The sequence below is a fragment of the Dipteris shenzhenensis genome, chromosome 13 (assembly GCF_047967505.1).
Source record: "Dipteris shenzhenensis isolate YYH24624 ecotype China chromosome 13, Dip_SZ_1.0, whole genome shotgun sequence".
In the NCBI taxonomy this organism is placed as follows: domain Eukaryota; kingdom Viridiplantae; phylum Streptophyta; class Polypodiopsida; order Gleicheniales; family Dipteridaceae; genus Dipteris; species Dipteris shenzhenensis.
The window spans coordinates 29,160,006-29,183,725 of NC_141608.1; the positions used below are offsets into that span (position 1 = coordinate 29,160,006).

The window sequence follows — 23,720 nt, forward strand, 5'->3', positions numbered from 1 at the left end:
TGCTGCTATGCAGAATGTGGAGTTATGGCACGCGAGATATGGACACATGCATTATGGCAGCTTGATGACGCTTCAAAAACATGCCATGGTTGATGCACTGCCTCCTCTTGAAACACCTCCTCCACATGCCTGTGAAGGGTGCATTCTTGGTAAAATGCACAGATCTCCTTTTAAGAAGGATGGATCAGTTAAAGCTGTTCAAAAATTACAGCTTATACATAGTGATGTCTGTGGTCCCATGAGGACTCCATCATTGGGTGGTCATCTTTACTTTGTCACTTTTATAGATGACTACTCCAACTACACTTGGGTTTATGGGCTGAAACGCAAATCAGAAGTGTTTATGGTCTTCAAACACTTTGCAGCCATGGTTGAGAATGAATCCGGACTCAAGATACAGACATTATGCACTGATACAGGAGGGGAGTACTTGTCTGCAGATTTTGATGCTTTTTTGAAAGACAAGGGCATTGTACATCAGCTTACAGTGAGGCTAACTCCTCAGCAAAATGGGAAAGCTGAGAGAAAAAATTGTACTCTTATGGAGATGGATAGATGTATGCTGAAAAGCAAAAAATTGCCTCACAAATTTTGGCTTGAAGGTCTCATGTGCGCCAATTATGTTTTAAATCGGGCACCCACAAAAGCTTTGAAGACCAAGACTCCCTATGAAGTTTGGCAAGGAAGAAAGCCTTCTGTGGATCATTTCCGTGTCTTTGGATGCCTTGCTTATGCTCATGTATCTGTTGAGTTTCGGCATTAGTTGTCTGATAAGGCATTCAAATGCATTTTTGTTGGGTATAGTGCAGAAAGCAAGGGGTACCGTCTCTATAATCTTGTCACACGCAAGATTTGGCAGAACTCGGAGTGCAATAAGGCATGGGGGAGGTGCTCTTTTAGTTGAATCAGCTTATGCAGGTACTCTTCTTGATGAAGAGGAACCTGAGACATTTGAAGAGGCACAGGATAATGTGCATTGGATGAATGCCATGCACGATGAGTTGCAATCCATTAAGAAAAATCAGACATGGAAAGTTGTTGATTTGCCACCAAGTAAACATGCCATAGGTACACGGTGGGTTTTCAAAGTTAAAAGAAAGCCAGATGGCACCATTGACAGGTACAAGGCAAGGCTGGTCGCAAAAGGATATGCTCAGAAAAAGGGCATAGACTATGAGGAGACTTTTGCTCCTACATCCAGAATGACAACCATCCGGTCAGTCATAGCAATGGCTGCAAATTTTCAGCGGAATGTTCATCAGTTGGACATAAAAACAGCCTTCGTTAATGGAGACTTGTTGGAAGAGGTTTATGTCAAACAACCTCCAGGCTTTGAAATTTCAGGAAATGCACTTCAGGTATGCAAGCTAAATAAAGCTTTGTATAGGCTGAAAAAGGCCCCACGTGCATGGTATGCAAAGATTCATGCCTTTCTGACCAGCAAGGGGCTGCACAACAGTCCAACTGAAAGCACCCTCTACATCAAGAAGGATGGGGGGGATATTTTAGTCATTATTCTTTATGTAGATGACTTACTGCTCACAGGGTCAAATGAAGATAATATTGCAGATTTTAAAGCTGAATTGCAGACCACTTTTGACATGTCAGATTTGGGGCTGCTACACTTTTATTTGGGGATCCAGTTCACTCAAGAGCAAAGTGGCATCGGTATGTCTCAATCCAAGTATGTGCACAAACTCTTGGACAGATTCAACATGTAGGATTGTAAGCCCATAGCTACTCCCATGGAGCCGGGGCTGAAGCTTACAATGCATGAAGTAGGTGAATCATTTGATGTCACACTCTACAGTTAGGGTGTTGGATGCCTCATTTATATGTGCAATACACGACCTGATATTCAGTTTGCAGTTTCTCACGTGAGCAGATATATGCACAGCCCAAAGACTATGCATTGGCAGGCCGTAAAACGCATCTTCCGTTATTTGCAAGGTACCAAGTCTTTTGGCTTGATGTTTCCCAGGGGGGGTGACTTGCAGATGCATTCCTACAGTGACTCATATTGGGCTGGAGATTATGACACTAGGCAGTCCACAAGTGGCAATTGTTTCTTTTTGGGCAAAGCTTGTATTTCTTGGTTGAGCAAGAAACAATCTACAGTGGCTACCTCTTCATGTGAAGCTGAGTACAGGGCAGCTTTCACAGTGACAGTTGAATGTGTTTGGCTGCGTCATTTATTTGTTGATCTTCATCTTTCATTGGAGGGTTCTTCTCCAATTCTCACTGATAGTCAGGGTGCTATTGCAGTAGCAAAGAATCCTGCGTTTCATGCTCGCACGAAGCACATTGAGGTTCATTATCACTACGTCAGAGAGAAGTTGCATGCAGGAGAGATCAGCATGATCTATGTGTCAACACATGACAATGTTGCAGACATTTTCACCAAAGCACTTCCACGTGAAAAGTTTGAGGCATTTCGCAGTGCCCTGAACTTATCTCCTTTTGGTGATTGATCTTTTCCTTGTACATGACATTGGCACTGCAGGGGGGTATTAGAATTATTGCTATAATTTAGCAGTGACCAATGTAATGTAATAAGTAGGTTAGGGGCACTTTTCCCTCACTTGGAGGTTTTTTCCCCTAACCACAGTTAGTTCACTAACTATGGTTAGTGAAGGATAAGGTTTTGTCACTTAGACAAAACTTATTACTCCATTTAGTTGTAACTCTCTCATCTAATTGCAACTATGTTTTCAGCTCTCTCACTCTCCTTTTTCTTGCTCTCACTGTTACTCTTTCCCCTTCTCACAATCTTGGACCGCGGCTGGCCAGGGAAATAGTGGAATTTCAGGTATGTCCACCGATTGAAAAATACTCACTACTCTAATAAGTGATGACCTGGAATGCCGCAGTGGGGATGACCCAAACTCGGCTTGGATGATCTAGTGGGCTTACTACGTATCATCTTGGATAGCCTGAGAACTTGGAGACGCTCTACTCGAGCCCATTCTGCATCAAAAGGATCTGGTCCCCAACATGGGCTACCATACATGCGTTTAATCAAGGATTTCAAATCTAAACCCAAAGACTCTCAGTCTTAAAACGATGTAATGAAGGCCGCTTTATTATAGAACTAGAACATAGATGTGTGTTATAATAATCTCAAGCTGAGATGCCATGTGCAATCCTCAACTCTCTGATACTTAGACATGTAGTAGTTATTCTAGTCTAGTGTGTACTTTCTCTTGTAGGCCTGTGAGGCCTTTTTAGATGGTTACAGGAGCTAGTTACGATTAGGAGATTATGTGGGTTGCTATGGCACTCTATGAGAGGATTTCAGGGAGAGTTCGAAAAGGAGTTGGATGGATAGAGGAAATCATGAGCACTATCAAGGTCAAAGAAGGGTGCCCTCTCTCATTAACCCTGTTTGGCCTCTATATAGACAAGCTCGAGACATTGGGGGGGTTGGATGTTCTCTCGTTGGTTCCCTCGTTCGAATCCTATTGTTCGCATATGACGTTGTGTTGTTGTTCTCCATTGCAGTCATTTTGCGAGTCACATGATTTGAAGGTCAACCTTGGTAAAACCAAGGTCATGGTTTTCAACACATCATGGGCAGCCTATGCATATAGAGTCGTTCACCTTTGATGGGTGACTAGTTGGGATTGTTTGGTCGTACACTTATCTAGGAATTCTCTTCTTTGGCCCTCTTTTTATGATGAGACCGGCAATGCAAGCCCGTTTGAGCAAAGGATATGCCTCACTAGCTAGACTCGAGATAGTGCCTCCACTCACATTTTCCAGGACCCTTGGATCAAGGCTTTCTTCTTTGACTGCTTGGTCCGGCCGGCTCCCTTGTTGGTCTTGATAGACCGCCCATTTTCCTACCTTACGTGTATCCTTTACTCTAGTGCTCAATCTCATAGTCAAAATCAGAATACATAGCAAGGTGGAGAGAGAGAGAGAGAGAGAGAGAGAGAGAGAGAGAGAGAGAAGATGGGGGGCGACGTAGGGAGGGAGGGGGGAGGGGGTTTCTATCTTCAATATTGCTCATTTGGTTTTGGTTTTAATCAAAGATCATCATCATTGTTACAGATGGAAGAAAAGCCTGTGGAGGACCTTATGGAACTTGTTAAACAAATTGTACCCTTTCATGTGAAGGTAAGCTTTCTTCCGTGGTATACATAAGTGGCGTGAAGCATGTTAGGTAGTTTTGGATTGGGTTTTGAGTGACAATGGATTCTAGCTCATTGATCGTGGCATAAATATTTTGGTTTTACATCTTTAACTGATTGCATTTATGTAATCGGTGCACCGTCATTCAGTATTGTTTATTAGGATGGAAATAATTTATGTTCTTCATTTGCTCTTGGTTTACAAATAAAACCTATCTATAGACCAAGAGCAAAAGAAGAACATAAATTATTTCCATCATAATAAAAAATAGAGAATGACGCTGCACTTGAATAGAGAAGAGCTTTCATGAGCCATTTCTAGCATCATAAAGATGTAAAATCTTAATATTTTTCATAATTTGTGAGCATTTGCAGCATAATGCAGAGCCAGAAGCAGTAGACCTTCTCTTGGAGGTGTGTATGATGTTTTTTCATTTATTGGCAGCTTCTTTTACATTGTTCTTGTTCTTTTTTGTTTGTAAGTATTAATATTCAACTATGCATTCATAGGTTGAGAGCTTGGACTTGCTCATTGATCATGTCGAGAAGGCAAATTACAAGCGGACTTGTGCATATTTGACAAGCTTTGCAAGGTGGTATTCTTGATTTGATTTTAACTATTTTCCTTTCTCTTTGTGTGCGAGGGTTTGGTCTTGAAAGCGAAGGAATCACCTAGGATACACATAAATGTGTCTTGCAAATACTTGTAAATGAAGAAGCAGAGATAGTAAGGAGTAATTTTGGTTAGCATCTCTATGTACTTATTAATATCCTAGTCTTATAAATACATATTTGGTGCTAGCTTTGCTAAAACTCTTTATACATTTCAAATTTCACGAAATTTGTAAACAAATAGTAAGTTTTCACTTTAGGGACATAGACTTGTGTTATGCCTATGCAAAACATGCAAGGTCGTTAGGAAACAAGTAATGATTATACCAAGAAGTTACGGATTCTTGACCACATACTATTGTTGATAGTTTGTGTATTGTAATGAAAACCTTTTTTGGCTTCATTGTTCAAGCAAAACGGTGCTAGAAAAGTGGTGGTGCAATCAAGATTTCCCTATTTGACCTCATACATATTTTATCATGATTTTAAACATTGTTGTTACTACCGAAAGTTTAAACAAGACTTCTACAATTATCTATGCCTTTGAGACAACGTTCTACTTCTTCCACCTAGTGGTTTTGCATCTAGTAGTGTGACAAACTCTTATAGAGATCTACAGTTGATAATGGTGGTCTCAATTCAAATCCATTTTAGTGCGCATTATATAAAAACCAACATAAGGATTCTTAGTATAGTAAGGTGTCTCAAGCATAACATCTTTGTAGGTCTTATTCTCATCGTCCTATTCCTACCAGTTGAAGAATCTACATCATTTATGATAATTCTAATAGTTAAAAGTTCATGAAATGATCGGGAACGAGGCCATGTAAATTCGTTGAGATGAAACCTTGGTCATTTTAGAAGAGAAGTTGCTTATCACAAAAATACAATGATTTTTCAAAAATCGTACATTTCATTTATATACTAAATCCCAATGATCCCTAAGTACATGACTTTAAAATAAAAAAGTTCAAATGGAGTGTGGAAGCCAAAATGATTTGCTGGGGTTCTCCTTATTTTCTAATGTTTTTATAGGGACGGCGAGTAATATTTGTAAGGTTAAGTGGGTACCTCATCAAGGCTATCAATGTAGACAAATGCTTTGGGTCCTGGATGGGACAGGGCGATTGCTTTTCCAAGAGTCTCACCTAGAAATTCCTTAAATAACTCTTATAAAGGATGCTCAATTGTTTAATACAAGACACAATACACCAAGCACATGAGATTGAAACTGCACTATGTTGTGTTTTTAGAGGATGAGTTTGGGCTTGTTCTTGGACTTATCTAGGTATAAGCATGGGAACTATTTTGTGGTTTGTTTCTCATTTAGGTGTCCTTTACTCTCAAAGTGCTAAGCACTCTTCTTTGTACAACATTCTAGGAAACAAATCTTCCCACCGACTTTGACCATTTGAATAGAATACGGTACACAGAGATGGGCTTTGGACTCTAGAGTCAAATGATTGTATATGTCTCATAGGGTTTGTAGATGGATGGCCCCATATGATATCTAGTACATGCTTTGTGTTCTAGACCTATACTTCTTCTTGATTATTCTTTGAACCCATTGAACTTAAAGTTTTTGTCCATAGAAACTTTAATTTCTCTCTATATGCTTGTCAGACTTTTTCAATATATTTTTTCTCGAAGGGTGGAGATGGCATCTTCAGCCTCAACCTTGGTGCTTTTCTAGCTCTTGTCATGATTTTGCTTTTAGGGTATTTTGTTTCTCATGCTATGCATGATGTATTTCTCTCCATGAGCATTTGCTCTTGGGGGCTTAATTAGAAGTCTAGTGCATACAATAGAGGACCTGAGATGAGCTCGTTGTGATGTATGAGAGTTTGCTAGATGAGAAGTTCGTCCTTTCCCTTATCTGGGGCACTTTGTTTCTTCCATTTTATATCACATTCCTGTCGGATGTCTTTGTGTTTGTTTATATGAATGTATTTTTTGTAATGTCGAAGGTAACACTAGCAATGAATCTGTATAGACGATTCTCAATCGAGGAAACTATCAATTGAAATTGCTATAATCAAAAGGAGAATAAAAAGGGTTGCAAATAGAAATGTCACTCGGCCAAATCAAGAAGTATGTTACAACAAAAGCTGTGAAAGGGATCTAGGTTTATGGAGGCTGACAGTATGATCAGCCCCTCCCTCTACCTTGTTAATATATCTTTGTGCCCTGCCAAGTCTATACCGTGGGTCAATGTTTGTGCCATGGGCTGGCCTGGTTGGGCAGTTAGATCCATCTGCAAGAGTCTTAACCTGCTTCAAAGGGGGCATGTGGCTTCTAGTCAGGATCTTGCTATTTAGGGATTGGGTTCTCGTGTCCGGCATTCTCAGTGTCGGTTGTGTGTCTTCTTACTTCTGCTTGTCTCGTGCCTTGGGCAACAAAACTCTCATTGCTTGACAAAGTTGATATTGCTAGTAGCATTGCACCACTAAACCAGGTTCACAAAAGAGATATTCATGGGGCCTGGATGCAAACAGAGTCAGGGAGGAGGAGAATAGTGTTGGGGTAGAGAGTCACTGTGTCCCAAAATGAGGTGGACATGGGGGCTAGACACTTGCAACAAATTGGGGTTCTGTAGGCTATTATGTAGAGAGGGCAGATCTAGTGGTTAGGTGGACTGCCATGTGGGAAACATGACAGGCGGCACTACCAGATGGGTTGGCAGTCTGTAGTCAGCTCTGATTAGTTTGGGGAGGGGCCGGCCAGCCCTTGCCCCTGTTCTATGTAACGCGGCCATTGGTCCATAGTCTGGCCAACCAGCAGAGCCATTGAAGGTCTTTTAAAGTGCACGTGGCAATAGGAAAGCACACAACCCCTATTGTGGATTCAGACATAGCAGCCCGTGGATGCTGGTGCTAGGTACGTGGGAGGCTTCCTTCTGTATACACCTTTGTCCCATCTGGAGCAATATATTTACGTGCCTGCAGGCCATTTACTATAACAAATGAATGATAAAATCCAAAAGAACACCTGGAATGAAAGAATCACAATGTGTGCTGAAAAATGTGCGGACAGCAAGCTATATGCAAGTTCTCCATGATCAGGAGAAGTCGACTATATCATCAGATCATCTTTGTCTGCCTTGTATGAACACAGCAACTTTGGTAATGAAATTCTTTTTCATTTGACAGTTTTTTTGGTGAAGATGTAATTTCTGGGTTTGGCGTCATGGTGGTAACTTTGCAGGGCTCTTCTGAGTATGATGTTTGGATGAACACACTGATCCCATGATTTAGTTGCTCATTCAGCTTAGTCAATTTGTATTTTGCAGCTATGTTCCAGAACTTGATGATATACGGGTGCTGGATATTGCATATTACATCTATATGAAATTTGAGAAGTACCCAGATGCTTTAAGGGTGGCACTTCGAATGGATAAATTGCAAGTAAGTTGTGCAATGATGCAGGTACTATCGGGATTTCAACTCATTAAAACTGGCTTCAGAGGCTATACTGACAAGGAAGCTTGAATATCTGCAGCTTGTAAAGGATACCTTTGCAGCTTGCAAGGATCTTTTGGAGAAACAGCAGCTTTGCTACATTTTGGCAAGACAGGTATTAAGCCTGTTGAAGAGAGTAAAAGTTCGAATGGTCGTGCGTTTGCTTAATAAATTGGGAATTGGCTTGCGATGTTTGATTTGAGTTTGGTGACATATGTTTGCTTCTAGTTGGGCAACGTATTCATGTTGAAAGCATAGGGAGAGTCATGAAAAAAAAGTCACCTTGAAAGGTTGCTGAAATGTTTCAAAATGAAATGACAAAAGCTCCTCGCCTAAGCCAAAGCAAGAAATTGCCAGCTGTCCATTCAAAGCTACTCAAGGAGGATGTTCTTGACTGTGTAGTCGACGTAGAGTGTCCTATGGGGAGATAGTGCTTCAATCCATTCCCACTCTCTGAAACTGTCACATTCACCCCTATGTCAAGTGCATGGTGACAAGCTGGCTGACTAAGGTCAGCTTTCATCACTAGTTACGACCGCCAGAAAGGGCATCCGAGAAGGTCAATGGGAGGGCACAGGTGGCAGTGAATACGCAGAAGACAACGCAGGTCAAAAAATTGCAGAGTTGACTTTTCCAACCAAAAATCAATGCATTGACTTTTGCTCAACGTTGAAATTTGACCGACTTGGTCAACAGTCGGTGTTGACCAGCCGACCAAGGTCAATTAATTTTCCCTAGAAGTCTAAAAGGAGGACATTGCATTCATTCGAGGAGCATCCAGTTTTGGACCATCTCTTCTGAAGTAATGTAAAAAAGGGGATGGGGCAGATTTAGAGAAAGGGATAGAGAACTGGGAGAAGGGAGAGAGAGAGAAATGGGAAAAGGGAATGGGAGATGAAGGAGAGAGAGAGAGAGAGAGAGAGAGGTAGGTATGGATGTGGAGAGTAGGGGAAAAGATTAGAGGTCACATACAAAAATGGAGTGCTGGTTTTGGACCTTATATAGTCTTCTCCACAATCCCCTATAAATTATACTAGAGTACTTCTACATTAGTCCCTTTCCCCCCCTTCATGACAGCCATGCCTTCCCATTGAATTTTGCCCTGAAAACATGTTTTGTCTGTCACACAAGTGCGCTATGACAGGAAAGTGATGCCAGTCAGCCTGATAAAAGATAGGGATACTCTTGGACAATGCTCTCTTGCTGCCATGATTGTTCATCCTCTGGTAGTCCTTTCCTCCTATCAGACTGACAATCAGTCTCAGGGTGGTATGCAGTGGTAGGGGTGTGCAAAGTACCTGCTGCTGTAAATAGTTCCTGCTAGAAATGACACATAAAATTTACATGTCTATCATTGACAATTTCTTGAGGGAATCCATGATGCTTAAACACTCGATCAATGAACTACCAAAGCAACCCGTGATGCTGAATACTGGGACCTGGTGCATATGAAATGTGTGTTTTGTCAGCTATCCACGAGATGATTCCGTGGTGTTGCTATGTGTGACCATTTACCCTCTGGCTGCAAAACCAGCTGGTAGTTTGCTGTGCACTTTATTTTGCTGACATGGCAAACGTTCAGCAAGTATTTGACTACATCTTTCCCCATACCCCTCAGAAGAAACTCTGCCTGATCCTCTCATATGTCTTTGTGGCTCCTATATGTCCTGCCGTAGGGGAAGAACAACATGAACTTCCCATATTGTGAGTTTGGAACCAAGTAAAATTTGCTCCGGAACCACAACAACCATTATGCAATTTAAAGCCAGGGTGATCCTGGCAAGAGGGCTCTTGCAAGTCTGCGTGTACTCTGCTTGAATGCCATGCATCCAATCTTGGTAAATTGTAGAAACTGTAGACAGTGTGCAAGCATGTGCAACCGCATTTCTTTACCCTTTCTGTACTCATGTCAAAACCATAGGACTGCAGTGAAGGCAACCGTCCTTTTGCTTGGCTTACAAGTTGGGCTGTGTAAGGGAAAATCTTGAGTGTTCTATGATCAGTTTTGACTTTGATTTTGCTCCCATAGAGATGGTAGTAGCACTTTTTGAAGGCCTTTAGGATGGCAAACATTTTCTAATTATAAACCTGGTAGGTGAGCTCTTTGGCATCAAAATTTTCTAAATTTAGTGTACCACGTGTATTTTAATCCAACCTTTGGGAAAAAATTAACAGAATTACAATAACAGGAGGGGTTTTTAAATTCAATTTTTGAAAAAATTCACTTAGTTCATAAGTGGATAGGGGTGTTTTCATTGTGGGATAAATTTTAGTTGAGGGGTTTTTTTAATACCCTTTGAATGCACGTGATATGTAGTTTTTCGTAGTAGTGCACTCCCTAAGTACAAAGCATAGGGAGTTCTCCAAGACAAAACTATTTGGCCGTTCTACGTTGCTATACTGCCTCCCTATGCCTTGACCTACCACAAATTTGAAGAAAATTTGATCCACATGAGCAGATCTATTTCCTACAGTGAGATCTTAGAGATGCGAAGCTCCGCATTGCCTCTAGAGAGGAGAGTTTCAGAAATGAAAAGCAAGGGCAAAGAGCAAGTACTCCAAGAACAGCAATGCAATACAGCAACACCCGCACCACAACGTGTGACCAAGGTACAATAATTAGTTACCATCCAGCTTGAGTTTATGAAACATGAATTCACAGCAATTGTGAATAACAAGATCAACGAGTGTTACACCATGCTCTTGCCTTAGAACAGCCCCTCGCCCAAGCCTGCCACTAGCATCTATCTTCACAATAAATGGCCGTGCAAAATCAAGGCATACCAACACTTGGGCATGAGTCAATGCAAATGTCAGGTCTGAAAACTGACCTGTGCTTCTTTTGATCACAAAAAGGTACACTTCTTCAAGAGGTTCGTAAGAGGAGCTGTCCTCTTGGCAAATTTTCATATAAATTGTCTGTAGGAGGCAAGACCCAAAAAACCTCTCAGCTGGGTGGGAGTTAGTGGCTGCGGCCATTCCTGAATCCCATCTCTGTCCACAATGTGGCCCAAGTATTCAACCTCTTCTGCCATAAAAGTTCATTTGCTGACTTATGCATAAGTTGATGCAACCTCAATTTTACCAGTGCTTGTTTTGAGATTCTCAATATGCTCATGTTTGCCTTTTCTGGAAACAAGGATGTCATCAAAGAAAACCAACACATAAGGGAGGAGAAATGGCTGCAACATTTTAGCATGAAAGGTGGCTGAGGCATTAGTAAACCTGAATGGCATTACCTTGAACTCACATAGACCCCTAACTCATACAGACCCTTTTGTACGGAAGGCTGTTTTGTGTTCATCACCCTCTTTCACCCCGATTTGATGATAGCCCTATCTGAGATCTATTTTCGTGAAGAATTGAGCACCCTTTGATATCGATCTTGTGAACTTGGAATTCAGTTTTTTATAATGGCCTTGTTTAGATCTTTGTAATCAATGTACATGGCGTATGAACCATCTTTTTTTAAAACAAGGAGGTTTGAGTCATAGACATATGCAATGCATAAATGGCCCTTTCTCTCTTGAGCTTATGGGCCAACTGCCTTGCTGAAATAGTCTGCATGTTTTGGGGCTGTCAAACCCTGCAAGACCATCATGGCATTTAGGTTAATACTAAACTACCCAAGGATTTCATCCAATCACATTCTAAGACAATGTCAATCGGATGGGTTTGGTATGTTAGGATTTTATCACTGGTATGCCACCACAACAAATGTGGTGGGACAGTATCATGGTGTTGTTGATTGGCTGACAAAGACAGCTCACTTTGTGCCAACTAAACCACTTCTATTTCTTCTCAAGTAGCCATACAATTCATGGAATATATATTTAGGTTGCATGGCCATTTCTGTTTTGAGTCTTGACAAACAAAAGTCATGGGATAGGTGGTTATGTTTTGTAAAGTTCTGTTATAATTCTATAAGGCATGCTTGCATTAGAGTTGTCCCCATTTGAAGCCTTAAATGGATGTCATGTTAAGCTACATTCTACACTCAAAGATCAAACTTTCCTTAGTCAGCATGCAAAGAATGAGATAGAGAGAATGCATGCAGCCTTACATCTGGCCAAATAGAATTTATGCAGGTCACAATCCAGAAGAAAGAGTATGCAGATCCTGAACAGAAGAGATGTGGAATTCCAGGAAGGAGATTGGGTATAACTTAGATTGCACACATAGATATGCTCCATTGAAAGGCAATACAGGTGAAGTCGGGGGGTTATGCCTCAACACTTTGGCAATCCCCGGTGGTGAGACTTTTGTCGTCTCCTCCTACTGTCATACAACCCAGAGAAGATGTTGGCATATTGCTGCTGCCTTTATATTGTTTGTGTTACTCTTCATCTTTATGGCGCTGTCATGCTATTTGCCTCAAGTTGAGGCACTTCTACTACGAGTTGCTAGTAGTAACCAGTTAGGAAAACGAGAGAACCAGTTAGCAGGCATAACAAAAATAGGAAAGAAAGTTGAGGAAAATTTCTCTCTTATACAGAACTTGAGTACCCTCAATTCCCAAAACCTGGTGTACAAGATATAGGTTGGGTGGCAGCCTGCCATCCTACCAATGTTCATCTTCTTAGCCTTTAAGCCTCAACGATCATGGGCTGCCTCAGCACCCAACAATATAACAGACGCTAATAGGGTATGAAGGATCAGATCTCTAGTCTGGTACTGTAACAGAAGAATGCAAAGCAACTGTTCTGGGCTTTGTGAGAATTTCCTTTGTTACTATGTGAGCTCATATCAGTTTTAATCACCCTTCTTGTTATGTGCGAGCCTGTGTATGGATGCTCATGTCTGTCGGTGCAAGGATATGTGCATGTGTGAGGTCGTCCAACAGCAACCGTTGAGCACTAATGATGTGGGAATCTTGTAGAAGCTAGTCCCTGCCATGCTTGGTGGAATTAATTGTTCTCAACTTTGTGGTGATTATCACGAGGTTAAAATGACATTGTTTGTTTTACATGATGAGTTGAGGCATGGTCCTGGAGGTCATAGGTATGTATTTGCTTTGTTAATGACTGAAGCTTAGATCATATTAAAATGTTTTGGCATCTACGGACTGCAGGGTCTCCCAGCTAGCTCTTGAAATTTGCGATGTCTTGTCACACGGTTCCCTTCATTATCTTTCAGGTTTCATTGTTTTTGCTCTCCAGTCGCCCCCCCCTTCCCTACTAGCCCCCCTGCCTGCTCTCAGCCTACATACAGCCCCCCCGCCACCCCTCAGCCTCTTTTCAGCCCCCTTGGGGGTACCTCCCATCATGGGGAGGGAGCTCATGCTCATGCTCATGCTCCCGCTCCCGCTCCCGCTCCTGCTCCCGCTCCCGCTCTTGCTCTTGCACTAAGACCTGCATGGAACACGGGTCAATCAAACAAAATGGGAAAAGGTGGCAAGGATACAGATAAATCCACCAAGAAAAAACAGACACGGCTGAAACTCAAAAATGTGAACACACGATACAACCGTAGTGGACTTGGAGTGGACAGCAAAGCAAAGGCGGGGCCCACTTCAGCCACAGCCTCAGCTTCAGTCTCAGCTTCGGTCTCAGCTACATCAGCTACATCCTCATAGCCAGCCTCAGCCTCAATGTCAGCTCTAGTTCCAGTTCCAGCTCCACTTTCAGCTCCACTTCCGCCCACAGCCTCTACTGTTACAGCTACTGGCTCTGATATACCCCTACCCATGACATCGATTGTCCCATCCTCCCCTAGGATAGAGTTGTTGTCTCCCCATATTGCATCCGTCTTACTAAGTCATCACCCAGTCTCCAGTCTCTTACTCATACCTTTAGGCCACATTCCTATCAATTTCTGTTAGACCACGGACGAGCTGACCCATCAGAGGCTTGGGAGTATTTGCTGATGGAGGTCCAGAGCATCCGAGAGCACGAGAGGGAGTTGTCACGCTTCGCAAAGGAGCAGACACGTTTCACCTGGGAGCATGCACGACTCATACATGAGCAGTCTCAGGCTATCCGAGTCTAGGCTGATCTTATTTAGGGGCTCATACATGAGATCTCACAGCTCCGACAGGAGGTCACTGTTGTACGTATAGTCCTAGGGAGCACCCCAGTTGTGGAGGCACAGATTGCGAGCATGCAATTTGCCATCGAGGAGACATCCAAATGGGTCGATGTAGCCAAACGGGAACCTGCAAGGGTAACCGCTTCGGCTACCCTCCTGGAACAGCAACAGAGAGCCAGCAAGGCTCTCAACATCAGAGTACGTGGGATTCGCCACACTGAGGTTACCCGATGGCAGATGCGTAGGCCTTCGTTTCTACTATCCTATGGGCGACTGAGCACATGATTGAGAGAGCATGGCGGGTTGGGAGGGACCCCAACCGAGAGCAGTCCCTTATCATCTGGTTTCATGATGCCCAGGCACGGCTTTCAGCTTTTTGTCGTAGGTCAGTCTTACGAGACCAGCCAACGATCTCCATGTACAAGGACCTCACTCCACTACAGGTTGAGGAGAGGCGTTTTCTGCTGCAGCAGCGGGATCAGGTCCGCAAAGAGGGGAAGTGAGCAGTAGTACGGGATGGATGACTCCTTACAAGCCCCCGTTGGGCACCCACCTCTCCTCCCGCATAGTGGGGTGGGGTCTATGAGACCCAGACATCTGAGACCCTATCCTGTATCATCTGGATCTGTAATGGTACCTTATGGTAGAACCAGGGAACTTCTCAGAATCCTATACAGGTCACGACATAGGCTTTTACACAGACTCATGAAAGTCCAGAGCGCCCACTACCAGCAGTCAGCGGGTATATATGAGAGTCTGCCTACAGATGAGACGAGGGATACAGGGGGGTTCGAGGATTAGGAGTCGTTGCAGTCCTTTACAGATCCACACTTTTGGGGACCATCTCAGTGGAGCAGAGAGATCCACACTCCAGGTTTTCCTGGATTTGGATCCGACACATGGATAGCCGAGAATTGTTTATCGCAGTTTGCTATTTTCACCTCGAGACCTCCCGCTTTGCTAGAGATATTCGAGGGGAGGATGAGACATCCCCATTTGCTGCTTTGTATCAGTCCATCGTTGACTTTTCTAGTCGCGGGAAAATCCTCTTAGTTGGGGACTTCAACGCAAGAACAGGCGCTCGTCAGGCATCACTCCTCGACTTCAAGGATGATTCCACTCTATTGCTAGACATTGACCTTGAGGAGGCAGGTATGCTACGAGTTTCGGCTGACAGACGAGGACCGCTCACATCCTATGGACAGGTCCTATTAGACCTCGGCAGGATGCATGATCTCATTATTTATAATGGTCTTGACAGATGGCCCTCATCAGGTGGCTTCGCTTGCTTTCTACATGGAGGAGGCTTCAGTGTTGTGGACTACATCATGGGATCCCCTGCCTTCATATCTTGCATCACTGACTTTACCGTAGCACCTCTCCCTCCAGGGGTTGACCATACCTATCTTTTCTTTAGCATTTCTACCCTCCCGCCGCACAGCACTTTCTACCCCGTTGAGCTCTTACTTCACTTGCCATGATATACGCTTTGATCGCGATCACTCACCTGCTTACTCTGGCCATCTTTATATACTTATCGCATACATTGACTTTATACCCTTATTAGAAGACCGTGTTGTCCTAGTCACTCGCTCACCACACGAGACCCCTTTTCACGTCTTTTCCCACCACCCGCTCCACCCGTCCACCACCTCCTGGGACCGTACCTTGTAATAGCTGGTACGATGATGAGTGTAAGGCTTTACACAATCAATTCGGATTCGAAACAAAAAACAGCCTTCCGAGCGAACCAGAGATGCTACGCGAGTACCGTCGTCTGGTACGTAGGAAGAAACTTGGCTTCGTGCATCGGAACGAGGAGGAGCTACTGAACATTCTGTTTAGTAACAACTCTAAGGACTTTTGGCGGAGATTTCTAGAGGGACGGTCCTTCCCACTACTCATTGACACTTAGGTGTGGTCTGATTACGCTCTATGATATCCCAAATCAGCCAGTCCCTAGCTATCACTAGGAGGGGGTAAGGATGTCATAATGAAACTTCATAATGGCCGAGTGAAGGATCATGAGGGACTATGCACTGAGTGCATTGCATATAGGATTAACCTCCCAGCCCCGATCTTAGCCAAGCTATTTAATGAAGCCGTTTGCTCGGGGTTTCCATGCACCTTGACCATCAACACTCTCTCACCCATCCACAAGCCAGGGGATCCGATGAACCTGGAGAACTATAGGACCATCATGATTGGACATGTCATGTCCAAGATTTATGCATCAGTACTTGATTTTGAGGTCAGCAGATTTGCGGAGTGTCAAGGACTCAGAGCAGTGGGACAGGCCAGTTTCAGGCGGGATCATGGGACCATGGACCACATTCTCGTGCTTAGATGTATCATCGAGGAGGCGAGGGCACGGAAGTAGAGGGTTTATTGTTGCTTTGTGGACTTCCGCAAGGCATTCGACACTGTCTCAAGAGCTCGCCTCATACGATGCCTACTGGATCTGGGTTACGACTAGATCATTTGGGCTGTCATGGCACTTTATGAGCGAGTTTCAGGTAGAGTCCGAACAGGATTTGGATGGATAGACGAGATCATGAGCACTATCGGGGTCAAACAAGGATGCCCATTATCACCTACCTTGTTTGGCCTCTACATCGACGAGCTCGAGACAGTGATGCAGGCACAGGGTGGGGTAGGCTGCTCTCTCGCGGGCAAGTTGATTCGGATATTACTTTGTGCAGATGATGTGGCTCTCTTGTCTTCCTCAGCAGAGGGGCTTGAAAGACACCTTGACGCACTACAATCCTTTTGTAAGTCTCATGATTTGAAGGTCAACTTGGGTAAAACCAAGGTTATGATCTTCAATACACTCGAGTCGTCATGCGTGATGAGCATTTCATATTTGATGGGTCCCTTGTTGAGGTAGTTTCATCATACACTTATTTGGGGGTGGTCTTTTTCGGATCCACCTTCACCATGAGACCTGCGATGCAGAGCAGTGGATATGCTTCATTGGCTAGACTAGAGAGACAATGCTTTCGCTTTCATTTTCAGGATCCACAGACCAAAGGGTTGCTTTTTGACTCCTTGGTCCGCCGTGCAGGGATGTATGGCAGCCCATGTTGGGGGCTAGATTTGTCGGATACAGAGTGGGCTAGGGGGGAGCTGCTACAGGTTCTCATGTTATCATGGATGATCCGTGGTAAGCCATCTGTCCCTCACCAGATCATTCGGGCGGAGTTTGGGTCACCCCCATTACAGCTAGATGTTGCATTTTCAGTCATTACATATCTGTACCGAGTCAGGGAGTATGGGGATTACACCTCTGGATGTAGTAGGATACCATGGCTAGCATTGTCCTCTTCTATGGCACTTGCAGTAGGGGGAGATCGGAGGTGTTAGTATGCACGCATAGAGAGAGAGTTTGTAGGACTAGGGCTCCACATGGACAGACTACCGCCTTTCCAGTACAGCATGGATGCTCTTTTCTCTCCCCTCCTATCACACGAGGTCAACGAGGTTATCCGTGAGGATCTACTACAGCTACACACATTCCGGATTTGGTTGGACCCGAGTGATCTTCCAATGAAGCTGGGCTTCTACAGAGATCACGGACTTCGCATCGAGAGCGGCCGAGTAGAGCGGTTACCCAGGGAGAGGCGCATATGCACACTGTGTGACATGCAGGAGGTTGAGACAGAGGAGTACTTCATCTTCGGGTGTCTTGTTTACTATGAGATCTGAGGGCGTTTCTATTGCCTCTTCAGAGATAGTTATGGGATGTTGGCCCGTGTCCTCTCCTACCCAGACCAACGATGCTTGGCTGGTTTCATTCATGAGATGCTCAAACACCGCGATAGGATACTCCGAGCATGGAGACAAGAGTAGCCTTCTCCCTTGACTGATACCTCTTAGAGCTCTATCATGGAGTTCTTTCAGCCAGATCACATAGACCCCCTCGAGGTGAGACCTCGGCATGACCGTGACTCGGAGTCTGTGACCCAACAGCTCAGACAGAGGGTTGACTCACAGATCACACTTGGGGACATCCCCTCCTTGTTTAGGGTCGGAGCATGACCGACGGGGGTCACAGTGGCCTTGGTTAGACGCAGAGCTACGACCAGGAGACGTACCAAGACTGCACCCTCGAGGAGGCAACAACGTTCTATTGTTGACCTCATGCCTCCATTTCCACAGCCTCATCCATCTTGATGTCCTGTTGCTGACGATGATTATGATGATGTCGACGATGATGCTGAGATTGATATATATATATATAGTTGGGATATGACTATGTTGTACTTAGGACTTAGTACTGCCAATTTTGCATTTGGCATTGGTGTGGATGCTCGTTTAGTAGCTCCACTAGCACAGCTCATTGTATCAGGTTTTTCACAGTCTCATAGACCCATCGGTCTTCCGAAGACTTTAATAAACTTTCTTTCTTTCTTTCTTTCTCTCAGAGCTCTATTTATGTTAATACTATCTTGTCTTGGTGTCTACTCTAAAAAATTTTTAATGTTGTCTTTTTTCTCTGTGGATCATGGGTACCATGTGCATTTTTAAGATAATTCCTGTGGTATTAATGATATTCCTGATTTTTGTAGGGTGTTATTTTTGAGCTTGAGGATCATTTGATTGCTGGCTATGAAGACAAGAAAGATTCGTTGCAAGATATTATTAATAACAGCAAGCTCAGTGAAGGGTATCTCACTTTGGCCCGGGACCTTGATGTCATGGAACCCAAGACTCCGGAAGATATTTATAAGGTATGACTGTGAGGTTTCATTGAGAGTTAGTCCCTTTTCTACAATGAATTTCAAAATCACTAGCAGTGCGTTGAAAACTAAGCGTATTTGTCGTATGCAAAATAAAATCTGCAGGCACATCTTATTGATGGACGTGCAAGTGCTGGGGCTAGTGTTGATTCAGCACGCCAAAATTTGGCTGCGACATTTGTGAATGCTTTTGTGAATGCTGGATTTGGACAGGTAAATTTTGGTTTTGTGTTTTTCATGCTGAACTATTTCCTTTTCTTCCCCGGAGTGAACAAAAGATCATCTTCTCTTCTTCTGCAATTGTTTGCAGGACAAATTGATGACTGCTGCTCCGGCAGAGGGAGCCAGCACTGGCAGCTGGCTCTTCAAGAACAAGGAGCATGGAAAGGCCAGTGCAGCAGCAAGTCTGGTAACTGATTGTTTTTGGTTAAAAGGATTAAAATTTAAATTAGTCATATTTTGTTTAAAGTAGCTTACAAGCTCCCTTCTTTTCTTTGTTCTTTTGCTTGTTTGATAAAAGTCTATACTAGCCTTATGAAGGGGTGTGTGTCTGTGTATAACACACACGTGCGCGCACACACACACGCACACACACACACTCACACACACACGTACGCGCGCGTGCACACACACACACACATATATGGATGGTTTTGGAATTTTCTAGGTTAGAAATTGGCACCTCACCCCTGCTGTTTCTTTGTTTGTACTGCAGGGATTGATTATGTTATGGGATGTTGATGATGGGCTTCCGCAAATTGATAAATACCTGTACAGCAATGATAATCACGTGGTTGCGGGTGGTCTGTTGGGTGTTGGCATCTTGAATTGTGGTGTCCGGAGTGAGTGTGACCCTGTAAGTAAAGCCTTAGAAAACCTTGTCTTCTTTTTTTTTAAAGGACAAAAGTTAGGGGAAAGGAGTAGCTCTCAGAGAATCCTAAGCGTAAACTAGTTGAATGCAAACTAGTCCTATGTAGCCTTTAAAAGACTGAATGGACTGGTACCTAAGTACATCAAAATCCCTACTTCTGGAATCAAACAGCTTTGGTTTTGGTTTGAAGTTCCTCTGGTTTATATTGGCACTTGGTTTGCTCTGGGGGTTATCTCTGTTTCGTTCTCTTTGGAGGGTCAGAAGGTGGAATAAAGACATTTGCAGAGTGATTTCTCTACAAATTATCGCCCTAGAGTTTTGCATCAGGCAACATGCGCATTTGTGTGTATTGAGGCTGGGACCATCGCCAATGGCTCAAGTGGCTCTTTTATATTTTGATGTTTGGGTGGGCAGCGAAAGCAAGCCTAGAAACTTTTTCTACTCATGTGCCATTAGTAAAACGATTGTTGTTTGGGATTGTTGCCCTCTTCCTCTAAAGTACCTTGCTACCTATTCAATCTTTACTGCTCCCTTTCCTCAACCTGCTTCATGTGACCTGGGACTTGAAGAGTGGTGGTGGTGTTTGCACTCTGGGCAGGAAGGCTTGGCTTGCTCGAGGTGACCTGCGCACTGCTTTCATGTAGACAGGAAGCAACAGAAAGGCTTTCATGGGAACAGCTGGGAGGGGGGAGAGGAAGGGGGAATGAAAACTTGAGGTGGAAGTGCAGGGGCAGGCGGAGGGAGTGGGAGAGGAAGAGAAAGAGATCTTTTGGCAGGCATATGCTGCAACAGCTTTGGATTTCTTTTGGCAGGCATATATTGTAACATCTTTGGCTTTCTTTTGACAGGCATATGCTGTAATGTTTGATTATGTAAGCAAGGAAGATTCTGCTGTACGTATTGGTGCTGTAATGGGGTTGGGGTTAGCTTATGCTGGTTCGCAGAAGGAAGAGGTCAGTTGGTCTTTTGAAGCCATTAAGTATGGTGGTTCTATGTGCTTAACTTGAGTAATTATGTGTCATTCCTCCTTGGGATGTTGTCATGATTTTTCCCCAATAGTTGACACTAATTCTAACTCTGGTTTCTCACAGGTCTATACTCTCCTCGCTCCCCTTATAACAGATTCAAGGAGTGGTCTAGATGTAATTGGATTTGCTGCCTTATCTCTTGGTCTTATTTACGTGGGTTCTTGCCATGAAGGCATAGCACAATCCATAATAATTGCATTGATGGAGCGAAGTGAAGCGGAGCTTGGAGATCCACTTGTACGATTGCTGTGCCTGGGGCTAGGCTTGCTTTACCTTGGAAAGCAGGTAAGGTTTTTCACAATCCTGCAAAAGTTAATTACTAGAAATGAAATCGAGGTCATAGGGCTCTTGCATTAGGTCCTCTTTGCAAGAAAAGTTCAGCTTGGATATTATAAACCCCACTACCTTAGCCTATTTTTCCTTCTATTACATACTGAAATCTGAATGCATGTATTTTGTTAAAAGTAGAAATCTGTGTATTGTTAAAAGTCCAAGCACATTTAGATAAATATAGATTTTTTGCAAAGGCTTTTGTTCATGTGACCTTTTCTCAGGTTTGGCTAGTATGATCAGGTTATAGCATATAGAGTCTTTGAAGCTACTATCCAGTTTTATTGAGAGCTTGCCAGAACAGAGTGACAGTTCTTAGGAGTTCTACTTGGGATAGGATTGATCAATATTTATCCAGTGGTGCTTAAAGGTCTGATTAGATTATGTGTTAAGGATGATGTATGGTGCTGATTTGTATCAACTTGTCAAAGTTCAAAACACATGTTTTTTAGTACTCCACATGGCTCATGTCAAGGCCAAGGATTTGACTGTGCACAAGTAAAACCAAATCAAATTTGAGATAACGAGTTATTTTGTATGCTTTAGTTTCTTAGTACTCAACATTAGCCATGGCTCATGTCAAGGCCAAGGATTTGACTGTGCACAAGTAAAACCAAATCAAGAAATTGAGAATAAAAAGTTATTGCTTTATGCTCTTTTGATCAATATGGGTAATCTTTTGTCTGCTTCTGGTGCTTCTTCACACAAACTATAGGAGGCAGTTGTTGCCAGCATGGAAGTGGCCAAAACCTTGAATGAAAAGATCTCTAGGTACTTGCAAGTGACTTTGGAATCATGTGCTTATGCTGGAACAGGGAACGTTCTTAAGGTATTCTTCATGCTCTGCTCTTAGTGAATTGGCAGGATATAAAATTTTCCACGTTTGTCATGTGTCCTGTTCATGTTTATCAGGCTAATTTTGCTAATATTCCTAGGTTTCCATTGATATATTATCTGAAGAAATGTGTGGAGATTCAGACAGAATGATTTGGGATCTCTTAAGTATTTTTTATTCTTGGTCTGTTTGTCTTCCATAATGATAGTGTATTGCTGCAATGGTTGTACTTGTGTGTACAGGTACAACAGTTCCTTGGCCTTTGTGGAGAGCACCTGGATAAAGGGGAGAGCTATCAGGGACCTGCAGTCCTAGGGATTGCTCTTGTGGCCATGGCTGAGGAGCTTGGTCTTGATATGGCAATTCGTTCGTTAGAACATCTTTTACAGTATGGTGAGCAAAACATTAGACGATCCGTGCCATTGGCCCTTGGAATGCTCTCTATATCCCATCCAAAGGTAAGTCTTTGGGTCTTGCAGGAAGTTGCTGGCAGTCCTCACCGTGTTCTGTTGGCTTTGGTTTTAGCATTACCCCTGTGATTAATGAACTTCCGTTTTCTTCCAGATAAATGTAATGGATACCTTGAGCCGACTTAGCCATGATAGTGATGCTGAAGTTGCCATGGTATATGTGCATTCCTTCAATTCAGTTTACTGAACTTTTCCTTGCTTGCTCAGCTCAGCTCCTAAACTTTTCCTTGGCTGCTTTTCATGAGTCTTTGCTGTGATTTGAGCAGACGGCTATAGTGGCCCTGGGTCTCATTGGTGCAGGAACAAATAATGCTCGAATTGCTGGCATGCTTCGCAACTTGTCTAGCTATTACTACAAGGATCCAAGCCTTCTTTTCTGTGTGAGTCTTTGAGCCGATCGGGTGGCTCTATAAAAAACGTAGGCTTGTTCTTGTTTAGCAGCTATTTTTCATCCTCAGTCTCTGATAGTAGAATGCCTTCTGCAGGTTAGAATTGCCCAAGGTCTTGTACACATGGGAAAGGGGTTGTTGACGCTCAACCCATATCATTCAGACCGCTTTTTACTTTCAAAGTATGCTCTCAAGAGTGAGAAGTGAAGAAAACAATGTCTGATGTCTTAACTGTCATTTGAAGTGATTTCAGATTGTTCCCATCTCTGCTTTTCTAGGGTGCTTTTGAGCTTACTGAGCGATTGTATGTACTTTATCATGTGCAGCGTTGCTCTTGCTGGGCTGATAAGCTTCTTGCATGGATGCCTAGACATGAAAGCCATTATTCTCGGAAAGTATCACTATGTGCTGTATTTTCTTACTTTAGCCATCCAGGTTTGTGAAAGCCTTGTGTTATTTAATTTTCTGGACGTTTTTAAAAACTTTGTAAAGTTTTGTGAACCTCTTTGTCATCATTAGCATTTCTTTGTTGGCCTTGTGCAGCCTCGAATGCTTATGACTTTGGATGAAAACTTGAGACCCTTGTCAGTTCCTGTTCGAGTGGGGCAAGCAGTTGATGTTGTAGGTCAGGCAGGCCGCCCTAAGACCATCACTGGTTTTCAGACACACACAACTCCAGTTCTCCTTGCGACTGGCGATAGAGCTGAGCTTGCAACAGAAAAGTATGCGTAGCATTGATAGCAGTATCATCATCAAATTCTTGGTTGCAGTTTATCCCTTTATTTGATCTTTAGTTGAATGTAAATTGATGATTTGTGCTGTTATTTC

General features: G+C 43.3%; 1 protein-coding gene across 1 annotated transcript in view; it reads left to right on the forward strand.

Moving 5' to 3' along the window:
- Nucleotides 1–23,720, forward strand: part of LOC147895263 (26S proteasome non-ATPase regulatory subunit 2 homolog A-like) — a 41,594-nt gene that overhangs the window by 17,259 nt on the left and 615 nt on the right. The window contains exons 7-24 of the mRNA XM_087383281.1: nt 4,054–4,119; nt 4,509–4,547; nt 4,644–4,726; nt 8,035–8,149; nt 8,244–8,318; nt 18,799–18,960; nt 19,075–19,182; nt 19,280–19,378; nt 19,685–19,825; nt 20,689–20,793; nt 20,932–21,153; nt 21,914–22,027; nt 22,276–22,491; nt 22,598–22,657; nt 22,770–22,883; nt 22,989–23,074; nt 23,219–23,327; nt 23,436–23,614. Of these exons, the coding sequence (XP_087239407.1) occupies nt 4,054–4,119; nt 4,509–4,547; nt 4,644–4,726; nt 8,035–8,149; nt 8,244–8,318; nt 18,799–18,960; nt 19,075–19,182; nt 19,280–19,378; nt 19,685–19,825; nt 20,689–20,793; nt 20,932–21,153; nt 21,914–22,027; nt 22,276–22,491; nt 22,598–22,657; nt 22,770–22,883; nt 22,989–23,074; nt 23,219–23,327; nt 23,436–23,614 (2,093 nt within the window). The remainder of the gene's footprint in view (nt 1–4,053; nt 4,120–4,508; nt 4,548–4,643; nt 4,727–8,034; nt 8,150–8,243; nt 8,319–18,798; nt 18,961–19,074; nt 19,183–19,279; nt 19,379–19,684; nt 19,826–20,688; nt 20,794–20,931; nt 21,154–21,913; nt 22,028–22,275; nt 22,492–22,597; nt 22,658–22,769; nt 22,884–22,988; nt 23,075–23,218; nt 23,328–23,435; nt 23,615–23,720) is intronic.